The 15,136-nt window shown below is 42.2% G+C and overlaps 1 protein-coding gene across 3 annotated transcripts in view; it reads left to right on the top strand.

The window, feature by feature from the left end:
* plekhm1 (pleckstrin homology domain containing, family M (with RUN domain) member 1) overlaps positions 1–15,136 on the top strand; it is a 50,094-nt gene that overhangs the window by 7,947 nt on the left and 27,011 nt on the right. For 2 of the 3 annotated variants that reach the window (XM_078223800.1, XM_078223799.1), the window contains exons 2-4: positions 5,839–5,918; positions 8,686–8,924; positions 10,837–11,484. In XM_078223800.1, coding sequence (XP_078079926.1) covers positions 5,865–5,918; positions 8,686–8,924; positions 10,837–11,484 — 941 coding nt within the window. In that variant the 5' untranslated portion in view covers positions 5,839–5,864. Of the gene's footprint in view, positions 1–5,838; positions 5,919–8,685; positions 8,925–9,104; positions 9,190–10,836; positions 11,485–15,136 lie in introns of those variants that run through there. The other variant, XM_078223801.1, reaches the window with a different exon arrangement.

The raw sequence follows: 15,136 nt of genomic DNA, 5'->3' as shown, positions 1-15,136 counted from the left end.
CTTAATACCCTGGAGAACGGAGCAGTGTTAGAGTTTCAAACAAATCCCAGAGCTTGTTTGTTGGCTGTTGGTTTGAATTTTGTACAATCAGAAGATATTTAGCTGAACATTCATCCAGCACCCCCTAAAAATCTGCTATTGATGAAAGTCCTCTGCTTTTTATGTTGAAGATGTGCTGTTGATGATGAAGGAAGTACCGGTGTATGACCTGATGTAGACTGCATTTCCACATTTGAAAAAAAAATTACTCCACCCTTAAAAGTGACACAGCCAATTCTTAGAATTGCCCAGAAAAACTCAGATCCATTCCTTGCTTGCTCCAAAAACCAAATTCAAGTTCCAATTGAATCTAATTCATGGTTCCCACAAGAGAGGCAAACAAGATCCAAGCTGACAAGATAAGGCATGATGTACTCCATCTTGGGTTTGAGCCGACGCTTGATCTTAGCCAAAAGGCTGAAAAGCGATGCGTTTCCACATCGCCAGGTTTGTGCTTCACGTGTGCAGGCAGATCGAATAGTCTGGCCTTCCACTGTGTTCCATTGTGTCTGACAACTTCACAGTGAGCCTGAGTAAAAGCATTTCTCTATTGCTGCCAATTGAATCAAGCAATGTTAAATCACAGCACGGGATCATGAGTCACACTGGAGAATATTACAGGACTTCTTTTGTTATCAGTATATAGGAGAATAATTTTTATAATTTAGGGAGACGAGCATGAGCTGTGATTCAGAAGTTAGTCTTGCAAAAGGCAAATTATTTTTTGGCTTGCATAAAAATGTATAAAATATATATCCTTATTTGCTGCATTTAAAACGGTGGCGACAAGTGTTGAAGGTTAGAAAAAACAAACGGTCAACAAAGTTCACCCACACACGTTGCCCTAACTTTTATGCGCTTTGCTATATTTCTCCTGTTATTTTTGTGTGTTCAGGCCTATGGCACTTTAATTCTAAATCAAGTCAGTGAGACGGCAGTAGAGCAATGGGTCTCTTGACCTGATCCTTTAAACATATTTGTTCCCAATTCGCTAAGCGGGTGAGCTTTAAGGACATAGGTAATTTTTAAGAATAACAACTCCTCAATCTTTTTTTCTGTTCGTAAGGGCCTTCTCAATTAGGCCTCTAGTTTTTTTTAATGTTCATAGTTTAAACTCTTTGTTGCCTGACTTGTTGCTGTTTTGAAAAGGTTACTGAAAAAGCTGCTTTTCAAAAGAACCATGACCACACATAATCACTCATAAGGCCATTTTGTGTAAATGTACGTTACCTACACAACATGTAGAAATGTCATTGAATCAGAATTGGCTGTCAAAATAGTGGTAGTTGCAATTATGTGTAAATGGTATATTAACTTCAGGTGAGGGGAAGATTAGCGTTTAAACGCGAATATCCAGAAGTTCGCTGTTCGGGTTGTGCCATTCTACCATTAACTTTGTGAAACAGTATTTCACTGTTGGGCTCACCAGTGGTGTGTGTTGGGTATCATGAAGTTGCTGTCCTTGTACAATAGGTACGGGCTAATCCTACCTCAGATATTTAAGATGAGTAATTCCTTGTGTAAATACTTTTTTACCGATATGATAATTGTTAGTTATTACCAGTCAGCCTTGCTGGTTCTGAAAATTAACTTCTACAGTTTGGGGTTGCATTTGTTAAGGTTTTGAATTTTGAGGAGGAGAGTTTAAAAATGTCAAGTTTAAATCAGACTCTTTCTCGTGTTTCTTTTTTTTCTCTCAATCCAGTTATCCCCCTCCTCGATCTTTCCAGCATTTATTCCCCAATCCTTAAAACCTAGTTACACCGAAACCCTATTGCTCTGTTCAGTCAAGTCCCAGATGCCCTGATTTTTTTCATTGTGTTACCATCAGCTCACACTTCATAGAATCATAGAATCCCTACAGTGCAGAAAGAGGCCATTTGGCCCATCAAGTCTTCACCTTGACTATCTTTCCCAGTTCCTCTCCCCCTCCCCATCCCTGTAACCCCACATATTTCCCATGGCTAATCCCGCTAACCTACACATCTTGGGACAAGAAGGGGCAATTTAACATGGCCAATCCATCTAACCTGCACATTTTGGACTATGGGAGGAAACCAGAACACCCGGAGGAATGTGCAAACTCCCCACAGGCAGTCACCCAAGTCCTGAATTGAATCTGGGTCCTTAGCGCTGTGAGGCAGAAGTGCTAACTACAGTGCCACTGTGCCATAGCATCTTCTTGGGCAAAATGTATTTGAGCTGAAAGATGTCGGTGTAAGTTGGGCTAATGGTGGGGTCCTTTAGATGGCCTGTCAATGTAATCTGCCCCATTGTTTTTAGCTTGTTGCTCCTCCAGTCACTGAAACAGTTAGTTCTATGAAATTGTTTGTGGCTGGATTATCACATGGCACACCACAGTCGGTGCAGGTATCTGTTTCAGTCATTCGCATGTTCCTGTTGAGGCTGTTTCTGTAGCAGTGACCACTTCCTTGCTGCTATAGTCAGTGCTGCAATCCAAGTTGTTCACTCTGTATCAAATCGTTGAAAAACATCCTGATCAGTCAGTTGTTTGTCAATGCCATACTAAATGCATTTTGCATCAGTATTTTCTTCAAATGCTCCCTCCGCATATGGTGTTTGTGTTTGCTGCAAAGAAAATAGCTGTCCATTGATCTGAACAACATGTTTAATACAAAACTTGGATTTATATTTCACCTTTCACTCCACCAGGACAGCCCAAGATGCTTTACAACCAAGTTTTTTTTTTAAAGAATATGTCCTGTTGTAATGCAGAAAATGTGGTAGTCAATTTGCACACAACACACTCCCACAAACATCAATGTATTAGTGCCCAGGTAATCTGTTTGTAATGTTGGTTGTTTGAGTGATAGATATTGACTAAAATCCATGGGTTAACTTCCCTACCTTTGAAATAATGGTATGGGATCTTTTGTACCTCCCCTAGAATAGGCAGGATAGGTGTTCCAACGTAAGAGTGCTGTACCAAGCCAATATCCCCAATATCAAGGTATTGGTCATGCTTAGCCAGCTGCGTTGGGTGGGCCACATTGTCCTCATGGCTGACACAAGACAACCGAAACAGGTGCTCTACTCTGAGCTCCGCAATGGCAAAAGATTACAAGGAGGACAGGGGAAATGTTACAAGGACACTCCAAAAGCCTCCCTAAGTAAATGCAACACCCCCATCGATATGTGGGAATCGCTTGTCTTCGAATGCACAATCTGGAGAAGAAGCATCTGCGAAGGTGCCCAATCACCTTGAGTGTCACCAGGTGGAGCATGCGGAGACCAAGTGTAAGCAGCGGAAAGACAGCGCAGAATCCAGAGCGTCGCACCCACCCACCCACCTCATCAAACACCACCTGCCAAGCCTGCAACAGGGTCTGCAGCTCCAGGATTGGACTATTAAGCCAGCGCAGAACCCACCTCCCCGGAGTGGAAGCAAGTCACCCGTGACCAGTTTTTAAGTTTACCCCGGAAGATAGTTTCACATTTCATCCGAAAGATGACACTTCTGTCCAATGGTGCCCCGCAGAATTAGGCTATAGTATTAATTTAGATTTTGTGCTCTGGTTTCCAGAGTGGAACTTAGATCCCTTCTCTGGTTCTGTGGTGAGCGTACTAGATCACTAAGCTATGGCCGTGTTCCATTCTATGGAGCTAAGCTTCAGTTAGTGTTGACTCTATGTTATTTGATTTTTCACATTTTTGTTACAGATTTGGGGGCTAGTTATCTCAATGGGATAGATGGTTATAGTCTGGTGCAGAATAATGCTAACAGCATGGGTTCAAACCTCTAGTGCAGAAGTATTTCTTAGGGTGCTATCCTGGCATTATCCATGATAGTAACCCTGGATCCATAAGGAATTTGCATGGAGAGGGGGAGAGATTTCATAGGCACATGGATCTGAGGCAGTGCAAGTGAAATATGTGGATTTCTTTGACCGGGTGGCAATGGATTTGCTACCATGTAGGCAAATGCAAGTTCCTTGATGACATGATATCATGCTACCCTTCATTCACTCTTTCAGTCTGGAAAGGTTAACTAGTTTATCTGATCTGTTGATAAGGCACCATTCAGCCACTTGCTTTGCCTGGCAAAATCATGTATAAGCACTCACTTCAGTATGGTTTGATATATTATTTGCTGGTTGTAGATTGGTCCCTTGAGTCTCTTCTCTTTAGATTGATGAGCAAGTAATTTTGTCAAATTTACTCTATGGGGCCCACTGGGTAAAAGCTGCAGCTTAAACGTCTGGCACTGGAATGGTTTCTATCCAGATTTTGACGGTGCTTCTTCAGGCCATGGGATCAGTTGTCTCTTTTGTGACCAACAAGGGCCTCTTATCCTCCCTCTTGGTTAAAAGTACAGAACTTTATGGAAATGGGCTGGAAACCCAAATTTATAAATAGATGCACAATTCTGCACAATAATGCCAACAATATGACAGGAACCACTTGCCTTGTCTATCTCTAAACCTGGTAGGTATCATACCTCAATGTTTCAAAGTGCTTCAGTTGCCTTTTGTGATGCAATGATGGGTTAGTAGGCAAATATCACTTATTCTGCAACAGCAATGTCTCCCAGTAATAGGATGAATGACCAGTTCCGTTTTGGTGGCAGTTGATTGCAAGTAATGTTGATGAGCACACTCCATTTTGGATGGTGCCATTTGAATGAGAGGCAGAAACTTGGTTCAATTACTCATGCACAGGATGCTATCTCTGTTTACAGCAATCTCAGTACAGTACAAGAACATTAGCATAGTGCAGTTCAAATCCACAGCCATCTGACACAAAGGTGAAAGTGCAATCAACTGAGCCAGACTTAACCTTGTTATGAAAGCAGAAAGTCCTAGAAATATTCAGCAGGTTTGGTAGCATCTGTGGAGTGAGAAACAGTCACGGGTCAATGACCTTTCATCAGTTCTGGTTTGTGATGCGTGAGGCAGATCTCCCTCTGCTGCCATGCAACTGAATAAGAAATATTTTTGCATATTTGGCAAATGGTGTCATTGTGGCTTGTGAAGCTCTGAATAGCACACAGAGACAGACAGGCACACACACAAGATCAAGATTGTTGGTTTTTCTAGTATATCTGGACATTAGGGTGGGGCTTTACGGTCTCGTTTGAGCAAGAGCGGATATTCCGCCCGAGGTCAATGGACATTTCCGTTGTCGGACCCCTACCCACTCCGATTCTGTGGCGGACAGGGTGATAGAGTTCCGGCGTAAATCTATGGCACATAAACAGAACCTTGTACTGTAGCTTTTTTATGCCTTTATCGTCTCCTCATAGCTCCACGGCAATGCACATTACGGAAGCTTTGTCATTTTTCCGGTTAGTGTGATAACCCTTCTCAAAGTAAATGGTGTGATGGATTTGAATCATGAGTCTCTTGATGACAGAATTATGCAATGTGAGCATGTTGTTTCAGATAACCAAAGAATTGCAGCCTGGACTTCTGCTTGCTTGCAGAAAACTTTATTTGACCAATCCCAAAGTGATTTTTCCAAAATGCAGAATATCAGAATTGGAAAGAGGTTACTTTTTAAAGTAAATTGTGGAGCTTGACGCTGAATGAATAGTATATAGTTTTTTTGGGTCAACCAATACTAAGGTGGGGCTTTAAAGGAAAAGTTTTTACTTCTGCCTTGGATTACCTTTGCTCTATGTTGTTGGCTGCCTGAGTCAAGGTTAGCGGTTTGTCATCCAAGGGAAATTGATGGGTTGAGATAAAATTCAGAGTGCACTTGCCAAGGTTAGCTTGGTGGTTATTTTAATTCTGAATTCATTTTGTGCTCCTAAACATTTCTTCTTTCCTCTGTCTAAAGGTGTTATGTGAGCCGACCTATACACAATGATTTCTACGCACACATCCGAAAATGCAGTTGCTCCCAGAGAAGTTAAACAGGTAAGGGGAAGTAAAATATGAATACAGCTGACAGCTGTAAAATAGAGGCTGTACTTCTGCTTTTGCATTCTCATTGGTAACGTTCAGGTTAATGAGGTAAAAAGTAAATCTCATTCAGCAAATCATCATAAAGTTAAGATTTAGGGAATATTTATTGAGGCAGGAACTGACCAAAATGAGACAGGTAAGATCTGCTTTTTGCACAGTTGAAATATAATATATTTGGAAGTATTGTAATCAAGTGACATTTGGTGGTCATATTTACATATTTTGGAGTTAATCAGTTGATCACTGATTTCAGAGTGAACAGCATCAAATTGCATCTGTTTAGCACATTTTAGGTAGAAAGTGGTTCACTGAGATGTAATCAGGCAAAAATATCATTTTAGTCAAAATAGTAGCTATTTGGACGCATGTACGTAAGTCTGATTAAAGATGCGGGTTTTACAAAGGATGTTAAAGGTGGAGAGGTAAAAACATTTTTGAGAAGATTTCCAAGTGTGAGGTTTAGACAACTGAAGGCATGGCAACCAATGGTTAGGCAAAGGGAGAGAGAATTTGGCCAGAGTCCAAGAAACTTAATTTGGAGTGGTCTGTAAAGAAAGGAAAGTTTAGAGTGATAGAGCGGGGTGGCACCATGAAGAGATTTAAACATAAGGATACATTTTAAATTGGCTACCTGGCTCCCAATGCTTCCAATGTAGGTCAACAGGACTAGAACATAGAACAGTAAAGCACAGAACAGGCCCTTCGGCCCACGATGTTGTGCCGAGCTTTATCTGAAACCAAGATTAAGCCATCCCACTCCCTATCATCCTTGTGTGCTCCATGTGCCTATCCAATAACCGCTTAAATGTTCCTAAAGTGTCTGACTCCACTATCACTGCAGGCAGTCCATTCCACACCCCAAACACTCTCTGCGTAAAGAACCTACCTCTGATATCCTTCCTATATCTCCCACCATGAACCCTATAGTTATGCCCCCTTGTAATAGCTCCATCCACCCGAGGAAATAGTCTTTGAACATTCACTCTATCTATCCCCTTCATCATTTTATAAACCTCTATTAAGTCTCCCCTCAGCCTCCTCCGCTCCAGATAGAACAGCCCTAGCTCCCTCAACCTTTCCTCATAAGAACTACCCTCCAAACCAGGCAGCATTCTGGTAAATCTCCTCTGCACTCTTCCCAGCGCTTCCACATCCTTCTTATAGTGAGGTGACCAGAACTGCACACAATATTCCAAATGTGGTCACACCAAGGCCCTGTACAGTTGCAGCATAACCCCACGGCTCTTAAACTCCAACCCCCTGTTAATAAAAGCTAACACACTATAGGCCTTCTTCACAGCTCTATCCACTTGAGTGGCAACCTTTAGAGATCTGTGGATATGGACCCCAAGATCTCTCTGTTCCTCCACAGTCTTCAGAACCCTACCTTTGACCCTGTAATCCACATTTAAATTAGTCCTACCAAAATGAATCACCTCACATTTATCAGGGTTAAACTCCATTTGCTATTTTTCAGCCCAGCTTTGCATCCTATCTATGTCTCTTTGCAGCCTACAACAGCCCTCCACCTCATCCACTACTCCACCAATCTTGGTGTCATCAGCAAATTTACTGATCCACCCTTCAGCCCCCTCCTCTAAGTCATTAATAAAAATCACGAAGAGCAGAGGACCAAGCACTGATCCCTGTGGCACTCCGCTAGCAACCTGCCTCCAGTCCGAAAATTTTCCATCCACCACCACCCTCTGTCTTTGATCAGATAGCCAGTTACCTATCCAATCGGCCAACTTTCCCTCTATCCCACACCTCCTTACTTTCATCATAAGCCGACCATGGGGGACCTTATCAAACGCCTTACTAAAATCCATGTATATGACTTCAACTGCCCTACCTTCATCAACACACTTAGTTACCTCCTCAAAAAATTCAATCAAATTTGTGAGGCACGACTTGCCCTTCAGAAATCCGTGCTGACTATCCTGGATTAATCCGCATTTTTCTAAATGGTCGTAAATCCCATCCCTAAGGACCTTTTCCAGCAATTTACCAACCACCGAAGTGAGACTAACCGGTCTATAAGTGACTGGCAAGCATGACCTTGAGTGCTACTGGATAGAGGCAGAAGAGTTTTGAGTGGGCTAAGATTTACAAAGGGTGGAAAATAGCTGACCTCCAAGAAGAGTGTTGGCATATTCAAGCGTGGAGTCCAAGCCGAGGAATTCAGCAGCTGATGGTGGGGGTGGTGATGTTATGGGAGTGGAAGTAGATGCTCTTTCTGATGGAAAGTATTAAGGGTTGCAAACTCAGCTCAAGGTCGAACAGGATACCAACCACCAACCCTCCATTCTGATTCGGCCTGTGACAATGGTTGAGGAGACAAATGGAATAAAGAATTTTCTGAGTTCAAGATCATTATAGGTAGAGGTGCTAAATAGCAGACTGATGGCCAGAGAAGTACCCTTCACAGGTCTGAAGGATGAGAAAATTCCCATGAATGTGCAAATATTCCATGTCTGAATTCCACTTTAGTATGAAGACTCCTTTTTTAGGTGCAGGTTTGATATTGGGAAATTATTGCTATCGCGCAGTTCCATTTCAGGCCATACTTTTTAGTATTGGTAAGCTGGTGAACTACCTGGATCAATAATTTAATTCCTGAATTTGGAATTGACGGCTCTTTCTGTTTGTAGGTGATTTTGTGAAATCAACATTTAATTAATTTAAAATTAAATAACCGGCAACCTGCTTTTGTTCTCAGCGGATAAAGAGGAAACTGGCAAATTCCCTGAAGTGCTTACAGAAGCGTTACGTAAACTCAGACAATGTGGTAACCAGTGATGACAGTGATGCAAATGTGCTGTGCTGTGTATTAGAATCGGTGTTTATACATGGCTTGAAATCAAAGCATGTCAAAACTGATGGAGGAAAATGGGGGCGAAATCGAGCCCCTTTGCCACAGCCTGTCTTTTGGACCCTGCTCAAGGCTGTCACTCATCGGTAAGTTTGTGCGATTTTGTGGACCCAATTCATTTTCTGCTTTATTATCATATTCCCCAATCTTGAAACCTATCTATCTCTGTCTTAAAATTATTCATTGACCCTGCCTCAACTGCCCTCCGGAGATTCACAAAGATTCACGACCCTCCCCTAGTTGTAGTCTCTCCCACCAGAGGAGCGCAGCATCCCTTGGCGAGTTCCGTTGCAGCGTAGTAGAGTAGGGGAAGACAGGACACATCCCCTTTATGGCATTAATTGCTGTCTGGTAAGTTTAAATGTTTATTTTGAATGTTAGTGAGTAGATGAATGTATGGGTCCGTTAATACGTGCATGAATAAGTAGGTAGGATGGGGGTGGGGGTGAGATAAGTGAGTAGGAATGGCGAGGTGGATTGGAGGGTGCGGTGGTTGCAAGTCGAAGACGTCGGGTGGTCAGGGAGGTCAGTGTGAGTGATTAGAGGTCTGTTCTGTAGTTAACCAGGAGTTAAATCAGGCTTTAATCAGCCCATTGTTTCCTGGGTAACTATCCAATAAATACATAAGAACTGTTCAAAGTCTCTGACTTTAACTCAGGATTGGAAACATCCATGGAGGGCCTGGGAAGCAGGGGAATTACTCATCAGAAGTTGAAACTTCCCAGACAATGTCCACCTCGATCAGCATACCAGCACTCGCACAGGATCCCAATGAGATGGAGATGCCGTCATTGGACTGGGGTGGGCACAGTAAGAAGCCTCACAGCACTAGAATAAAGTCCAACAGGTTTATTTGGTAGCACGAGCTTTCGGAGCGCTGCTCCTTCATCAGTCCATTCACCCGATGAAGGAGCAGCGCTCCGAAAGCTCATGCTACCAAATAAACCTTTTGGACTTCAACCTCGTGTTGTGGGACTTCTTACACGACTTCTTACAAGATCCCAGTGCACATCTCAGTCACCTGTCTAGTTTCTCACTGTCTGGAGACCAGAAGATTTGGGCCCATGTCTTTTGGTCTAAAAATCCCGAATTTTTCCAATATTACCTTGGTTTTTCAGGAATCAAAACCCAAACATTTCGGAACAAAAATATAATCTCTCCAATCATTTCAAAGGCTTTAATTCATTCTTCAAATTGAAATTTACACTTACTGTGTTCCTCCTTGTCAGTTAAGACCAGAATAACGTAGATCGATTTTGATTTTTGAGAGGGAGAAATTGAAATTTAAAAAAAAACAGTGCTCATGAAAACAGGATGCAGGGGCCAAGTACCGGAGCAAACATTAAATAAATAAATGAGTGCCTCAGCCTTGTGTTCTGAATCATCACCCTCAAGCCTACATGGGAAGCGGAAAGGAGGCTCAGACCTTGCCAGATGGACCTTTGGAAACGCTGTCTCAGTGCAATACCTCTACTCCAAAGCCAAGGAGAACGTGACATTTTATGGCGGCGCAACACTTCCCTTTCCCAGCCTCCAACCAGCATTGAAACTACAGGCCCAGCTGCGCCACCGTTTCTTGTCACAGGGTGTACTGGGGGTGGGGGGGCAGGTTCCTTAGTAAAAGCACGCGAGAGAGAGAATATGGAACCAATGCAAGTCAGCTGAATGTGGCTTGGTGCTGTGGTTCTCTTTAACCCTGCAAGCTTCGTGATTACACGCAAGATGTTGCATATTTGGCCTTGCCATTCATGTGCTGTGCGAAGAAGATGCTGCAAATGTTTTAATAAGGCTTTTCAAGTTGTTTAAAATGAAAGAGGTCAGCCTGGCAGCTCCCTCACTGTAGATCAGCTGATGCTCATTATCTATGGCTAATGGTGGAGGCGCAAAGATAAGCGGACTGCAGCACAGATCGGCAATATATTACATTATTAATATGGCAATGCAATTCATTTTCCTTTATTTTGCTAAAAAATGGCTAATATCTTTTTAATCTTACAGAAATGTTGTGACCGAGCTGGAACATTTGAATTTTATTAACACTGATGTTGGACGGTGTCGTGCATGGGTCAGGCTTGCATTGAATGATGGCCTGATGGAGTGTTATCTAGTATCTCTGTTCCGTGAAAAGGACAACCTATGTGACTTCTATCACCCTGTGGCCTTACTGCTAGATTCAGAGGACAGCGAAGTTTTACTGAGCTATCTGCAAGGTCTATCATCTCTTTCATTTGCACTCTCTTATAAATCAGCTGTACTAAATGAATGGACCACGACTCCCCTGGCCTTGGCAGGTTTATGCTCTACATCGGAGCTCCCAGAACACTCATTGCCTGACTTTTCTGAAGGCAGGAGGAAAGGATCATGGGATTCGGCTTCTCAGTCCTCCGGGTCTGATATCATTGAAGTAATTCACTCCGGTTCCACGACTGCACAGAGCAGTCAGCACTCAGGAAAATTAAAACTTACATCCTCTACACTAAGTCTGGAAACAACTGGATCATCCCAACTTTCATCGAGTCTGAGCTCTGACAGTTTGCTTCAGTCAAGTGGGATGAAGAGTCCTGATCAAACTACTGAAGAATTGTGGTCATGTGATATAGACAAGGGTATTGCGAGTGCAGAGAGTTCCAACAAATCTCTCCAAGAGTAAGTATTTCTTTCCTTTATCTGCACCTCTATTGGAATATGCACCATTTTACCTTCATTTGTAAAGCTGACGTGTTTTGTCTTTAAGAACTTCTTACCATTTTAAGGAACAGTTTTTGACTATAGCCTTTTTTCACATTTTATTTTAAATAATACAACTTGCAATTTATGCTTCACAATCAATCTTTAGGAAACTAGTTTTACTTTGCCCCTCATGGGTTTCAGATTAGGAAATAACATTGACTCTGAGATTCAGTTGATGATTTTGGGTGGTGCTAATGTTAGTTGCAATACAGAAGGCATCAGATTTCCAGCTATGGTACTTAAAATATATCATATGGTTGCATCAATATATGTTCTGCATAATTTCGCAAAGTAATGGATAGCATGAAGTCTAATACTGAATGGCTTTTTGCCTGAGATTTTCCTGAGATTCTGATTGAGTGAAAATACCTTTGTGACTGAAGCCTTTCAGTTTGGGAGACCAATTTAACTTCCTGTTTGAGAGATTGACATCTAGATTTTCCATGGGATAACTGTGTGGCCATTTATTTTATTTGGAAATCCCTCCATAAGCATGGTGGAAGACTCTGACCTGATCACGGCTGTGCTCTTGTGATCGACCATTTTGGACATTGTGGTTTACAACATTTTGGGTTAGGCAGCCGGTTCTCCTATCCCGTGTTGCTGTAAGCATTTGCAAAGTTGGTAAGGGATATATCGACTTTTAACTTAACCTTATTGTGCATAAGCAATAAGGTTCTATTTGGAACCTGCAGTCACTAACAAACTGTTGTATCTGAATTCCATGTTTTGTTCCATGTTTAAAAAAATACATATTGTATGTGGATCTGTAGCAGCGACTCCTGAATACGGTGAGTTCTTCTCAGTTGTGCTGTCGAGCAGTATTTTTATTCATTAGGTGTCGCTGCCTGGGCCATCCCTAATTGGCCTTGAACTGAGTGACTTGCTAGGCCATTTCAACTGGCAACCGCATTGGTGTGAATATTTTTTTTACTAGTTCCTGGGATGTGGGCATTGCTGATTGGCCACCACTTATTGCCCATCGCGGGGGGTATTTCAGATTCAACCGCATTGTTACAGATCTGGAGTCACGTGTAGGTCAGACCAGGCAAGGATGGCAGTTTTCCCTCCCTAAAGGACATTAGTGAAGCAGATGGGTTTTTTACAACAATTGACAACGGTTCCCTGGTCGTCATATTGAATTCACATTTCATGATCTGCCATGGTGAGATGTGAACCTGCACCCCCAGAGCATCACCCTGGGTCTCTGGGTTACTGGTCCAGTGACAGTACCACTATACCACTGCCTCCCCTATGAGAGGGGATTAAGTATAATGGGCCTATATTCTCCCTAGTTTAGAAGAATGAGAGGTGATCTCATTGAATTGTACAAAACTCTTAGAGGGCTGAGGGACTGTGAGGCTGTTTCCCCTGGCTGAAGAATGGATCTTAATCTTAGGATAAGGAGTCATTTATTCAGGACTCTGATAAGGGGAAATTATTCTACTCGAGGGGATTGTGAATTTTTGGATTTTTTATCCTCGATGGCTGTGGATGTTCAGTCATGGAGTATATTCGTGATCAATAGATTTTTGAATGCTGCCATATAGCCAGGACCAAATGGGATTAGAATAGATAGTGCTTGAAGGCTGGTGCAGACATGACATGGTCCTTTAGTGCTGTAAAACTCTATGACCAATGTCCTTGTGGTGGGGGCAGGTTGCTAGTATTGGGGAGAGTTTAAACCAAGGGATGGGAATTGGGATGTAACGTTAGAGAAAAGTGCACAAAAGGTTAAGAGAGACTGATAGCAGAAGACTAAGAATTGGGTACTAAGTGAAGTCAGGATAAGAAACTAAATTAAGAACTAAATTAGTTTACAGTGCATGTATGTGAACACATGGAACATAGTAAAAAAGGTTAGTAAGCTGCAGCTAAGATATTTAAATAGGACTTTTATTGTGGTGATGAGAAATCTGGATCAAAAAAGACCAGGAATGGGTACTAAACATTCCGAAATACAAGGTATACAAGAAAAGAAAGGGAGGACAATAAAGGAGTCGAGATGGCAATATTGATTAAGAGAATATTATAGTTAATTATAGAAGCCCTATAATGCAGAAAGAGGCCATTCGGCCTTGAAGTCTGCACTGACTCTCAGAAAGAGCATCCTGCCCAGGACACCTTTACTCTATCCCTGTAACCCCACATATTTATCTTTTTTTTTATTCATTGGAGGACATGGGCATTGCTGGCTGGCCAGCATTTATTGCCCATCCCTAGTTGCTCTTGGTGGACGGTTGAGAATCAACCACGTTGCTGTGGTTCTGGAGTCACATGTAGGCCAGACAAGGTAAGAACGGCAGATTTCCTTCCCTAAAGGTCATTAGTGAACCAGATGGGTTTTTCTGACAATTGACAATAGTTTCATGGTCATCAGTAGATTCTTAATTCCAGATATTTTTTATTGAATTCCAATTCCACCAGCTGCTGTGGTGGGATTCGACCCCGGGTCCAGAACATTAGCTGAATTTCTGGATTAATAGCATAGTGATAATACCACCAGGCCATCGCCTACCCCAATCATGGCTGATCCACCTAACCTACACATCTTTGGACTGTGGGAGGAAACTGGAACTCCTGGAACTCCATGCAGACATGGGGAGAACGTGCAAACTCCATACAGACAGTCACCCAAGGCTGGAATCGAACTCAGGGCCCCTGGCGCTGAGGCAGCAGTGGTGATTTGGGTACAATTGAAGTACATTTCCATAAGGGGCTCAGGTAGGACAAACAAAGCCAGAATTCCCTGGATAACAAAGAAATAGAGTATGATGAAGAAGATGAAGCATGCCTGGTTGATAACACAAGTGAGATTTAGGTTGAATATAGAAAGTTTAAAAGGGAAGTGAGAAAAGAAATGAGAAGTGAAAGAAAGCATGGGAAGAGAGTGGCTATTCACAAAAAGAGGACTCCAAAGTCATCTTTAGGTACAAGGATAGTAAACAGAGGATTGGTGTCAATAAAGGACCAAAAAGGGGTGTTGAGGTACCAAATGAGCACTAAGCAGAATGTCCTTTCTCAGTAAGGACAGGTGCAAAGTCATAGTGAAAGAGGAGCTACTTGAGACACTGGATGGGCTGAAATTGATAGAGAATACTTATTAGGAAGGCTAGCTGTAGTTACCAGGACCAGATCTGATGCATCCCAGAATATTGAGGAAAGTAAGGGTAGAATGTACAGAGACACTGACCATAATCTTCCAATCTTTTTTAGTACCTGATGACTGGAAAATCTGAAGTTGAGAGTCAATTTTTAAAAAATTTGATTTATAACTGTCACATGTATTGGTGAAAAGTATTGTTTCTTATACGGTTTACAGATAAAGCAAATTGTTCATAGAGAAGGGAAGGAGTGTGTGCAGAATGTAGGGTTATAGTCATAACTAGGGTGCAGAGAAAGATCAATTTAATATAAGATATATCTTGTAGTAAAAGTCTAATGGTAACAGGGAAGAAGCTGTTCTTGAGTCGGTTGGTAAGTGACCTCAGACTTTTGTATCTTTTTCCTGATGGAAGAAAGTGGAAGAGAGTATGTCCCTGGTGTGTGGGGTCTTTGATTATGCTGG

Source organism: Mustelus asterias, chromosome 11 (assembly GCF_964213995.1).
Source record: "Mustelus asterias chromosome 11, sMusAst1.hap1.1, whole genome shotgun sequence".
NCBI classification, from domain to species: Eukaryota; Metazoa; Chordata; class Chondrichthyes; order Carcharhiniformes; family Triakidae; genus Mustelus; species Mustelus asterias.
This window is presented reverse-complemented; position numbering and strand designations above follow the sequence as displayed.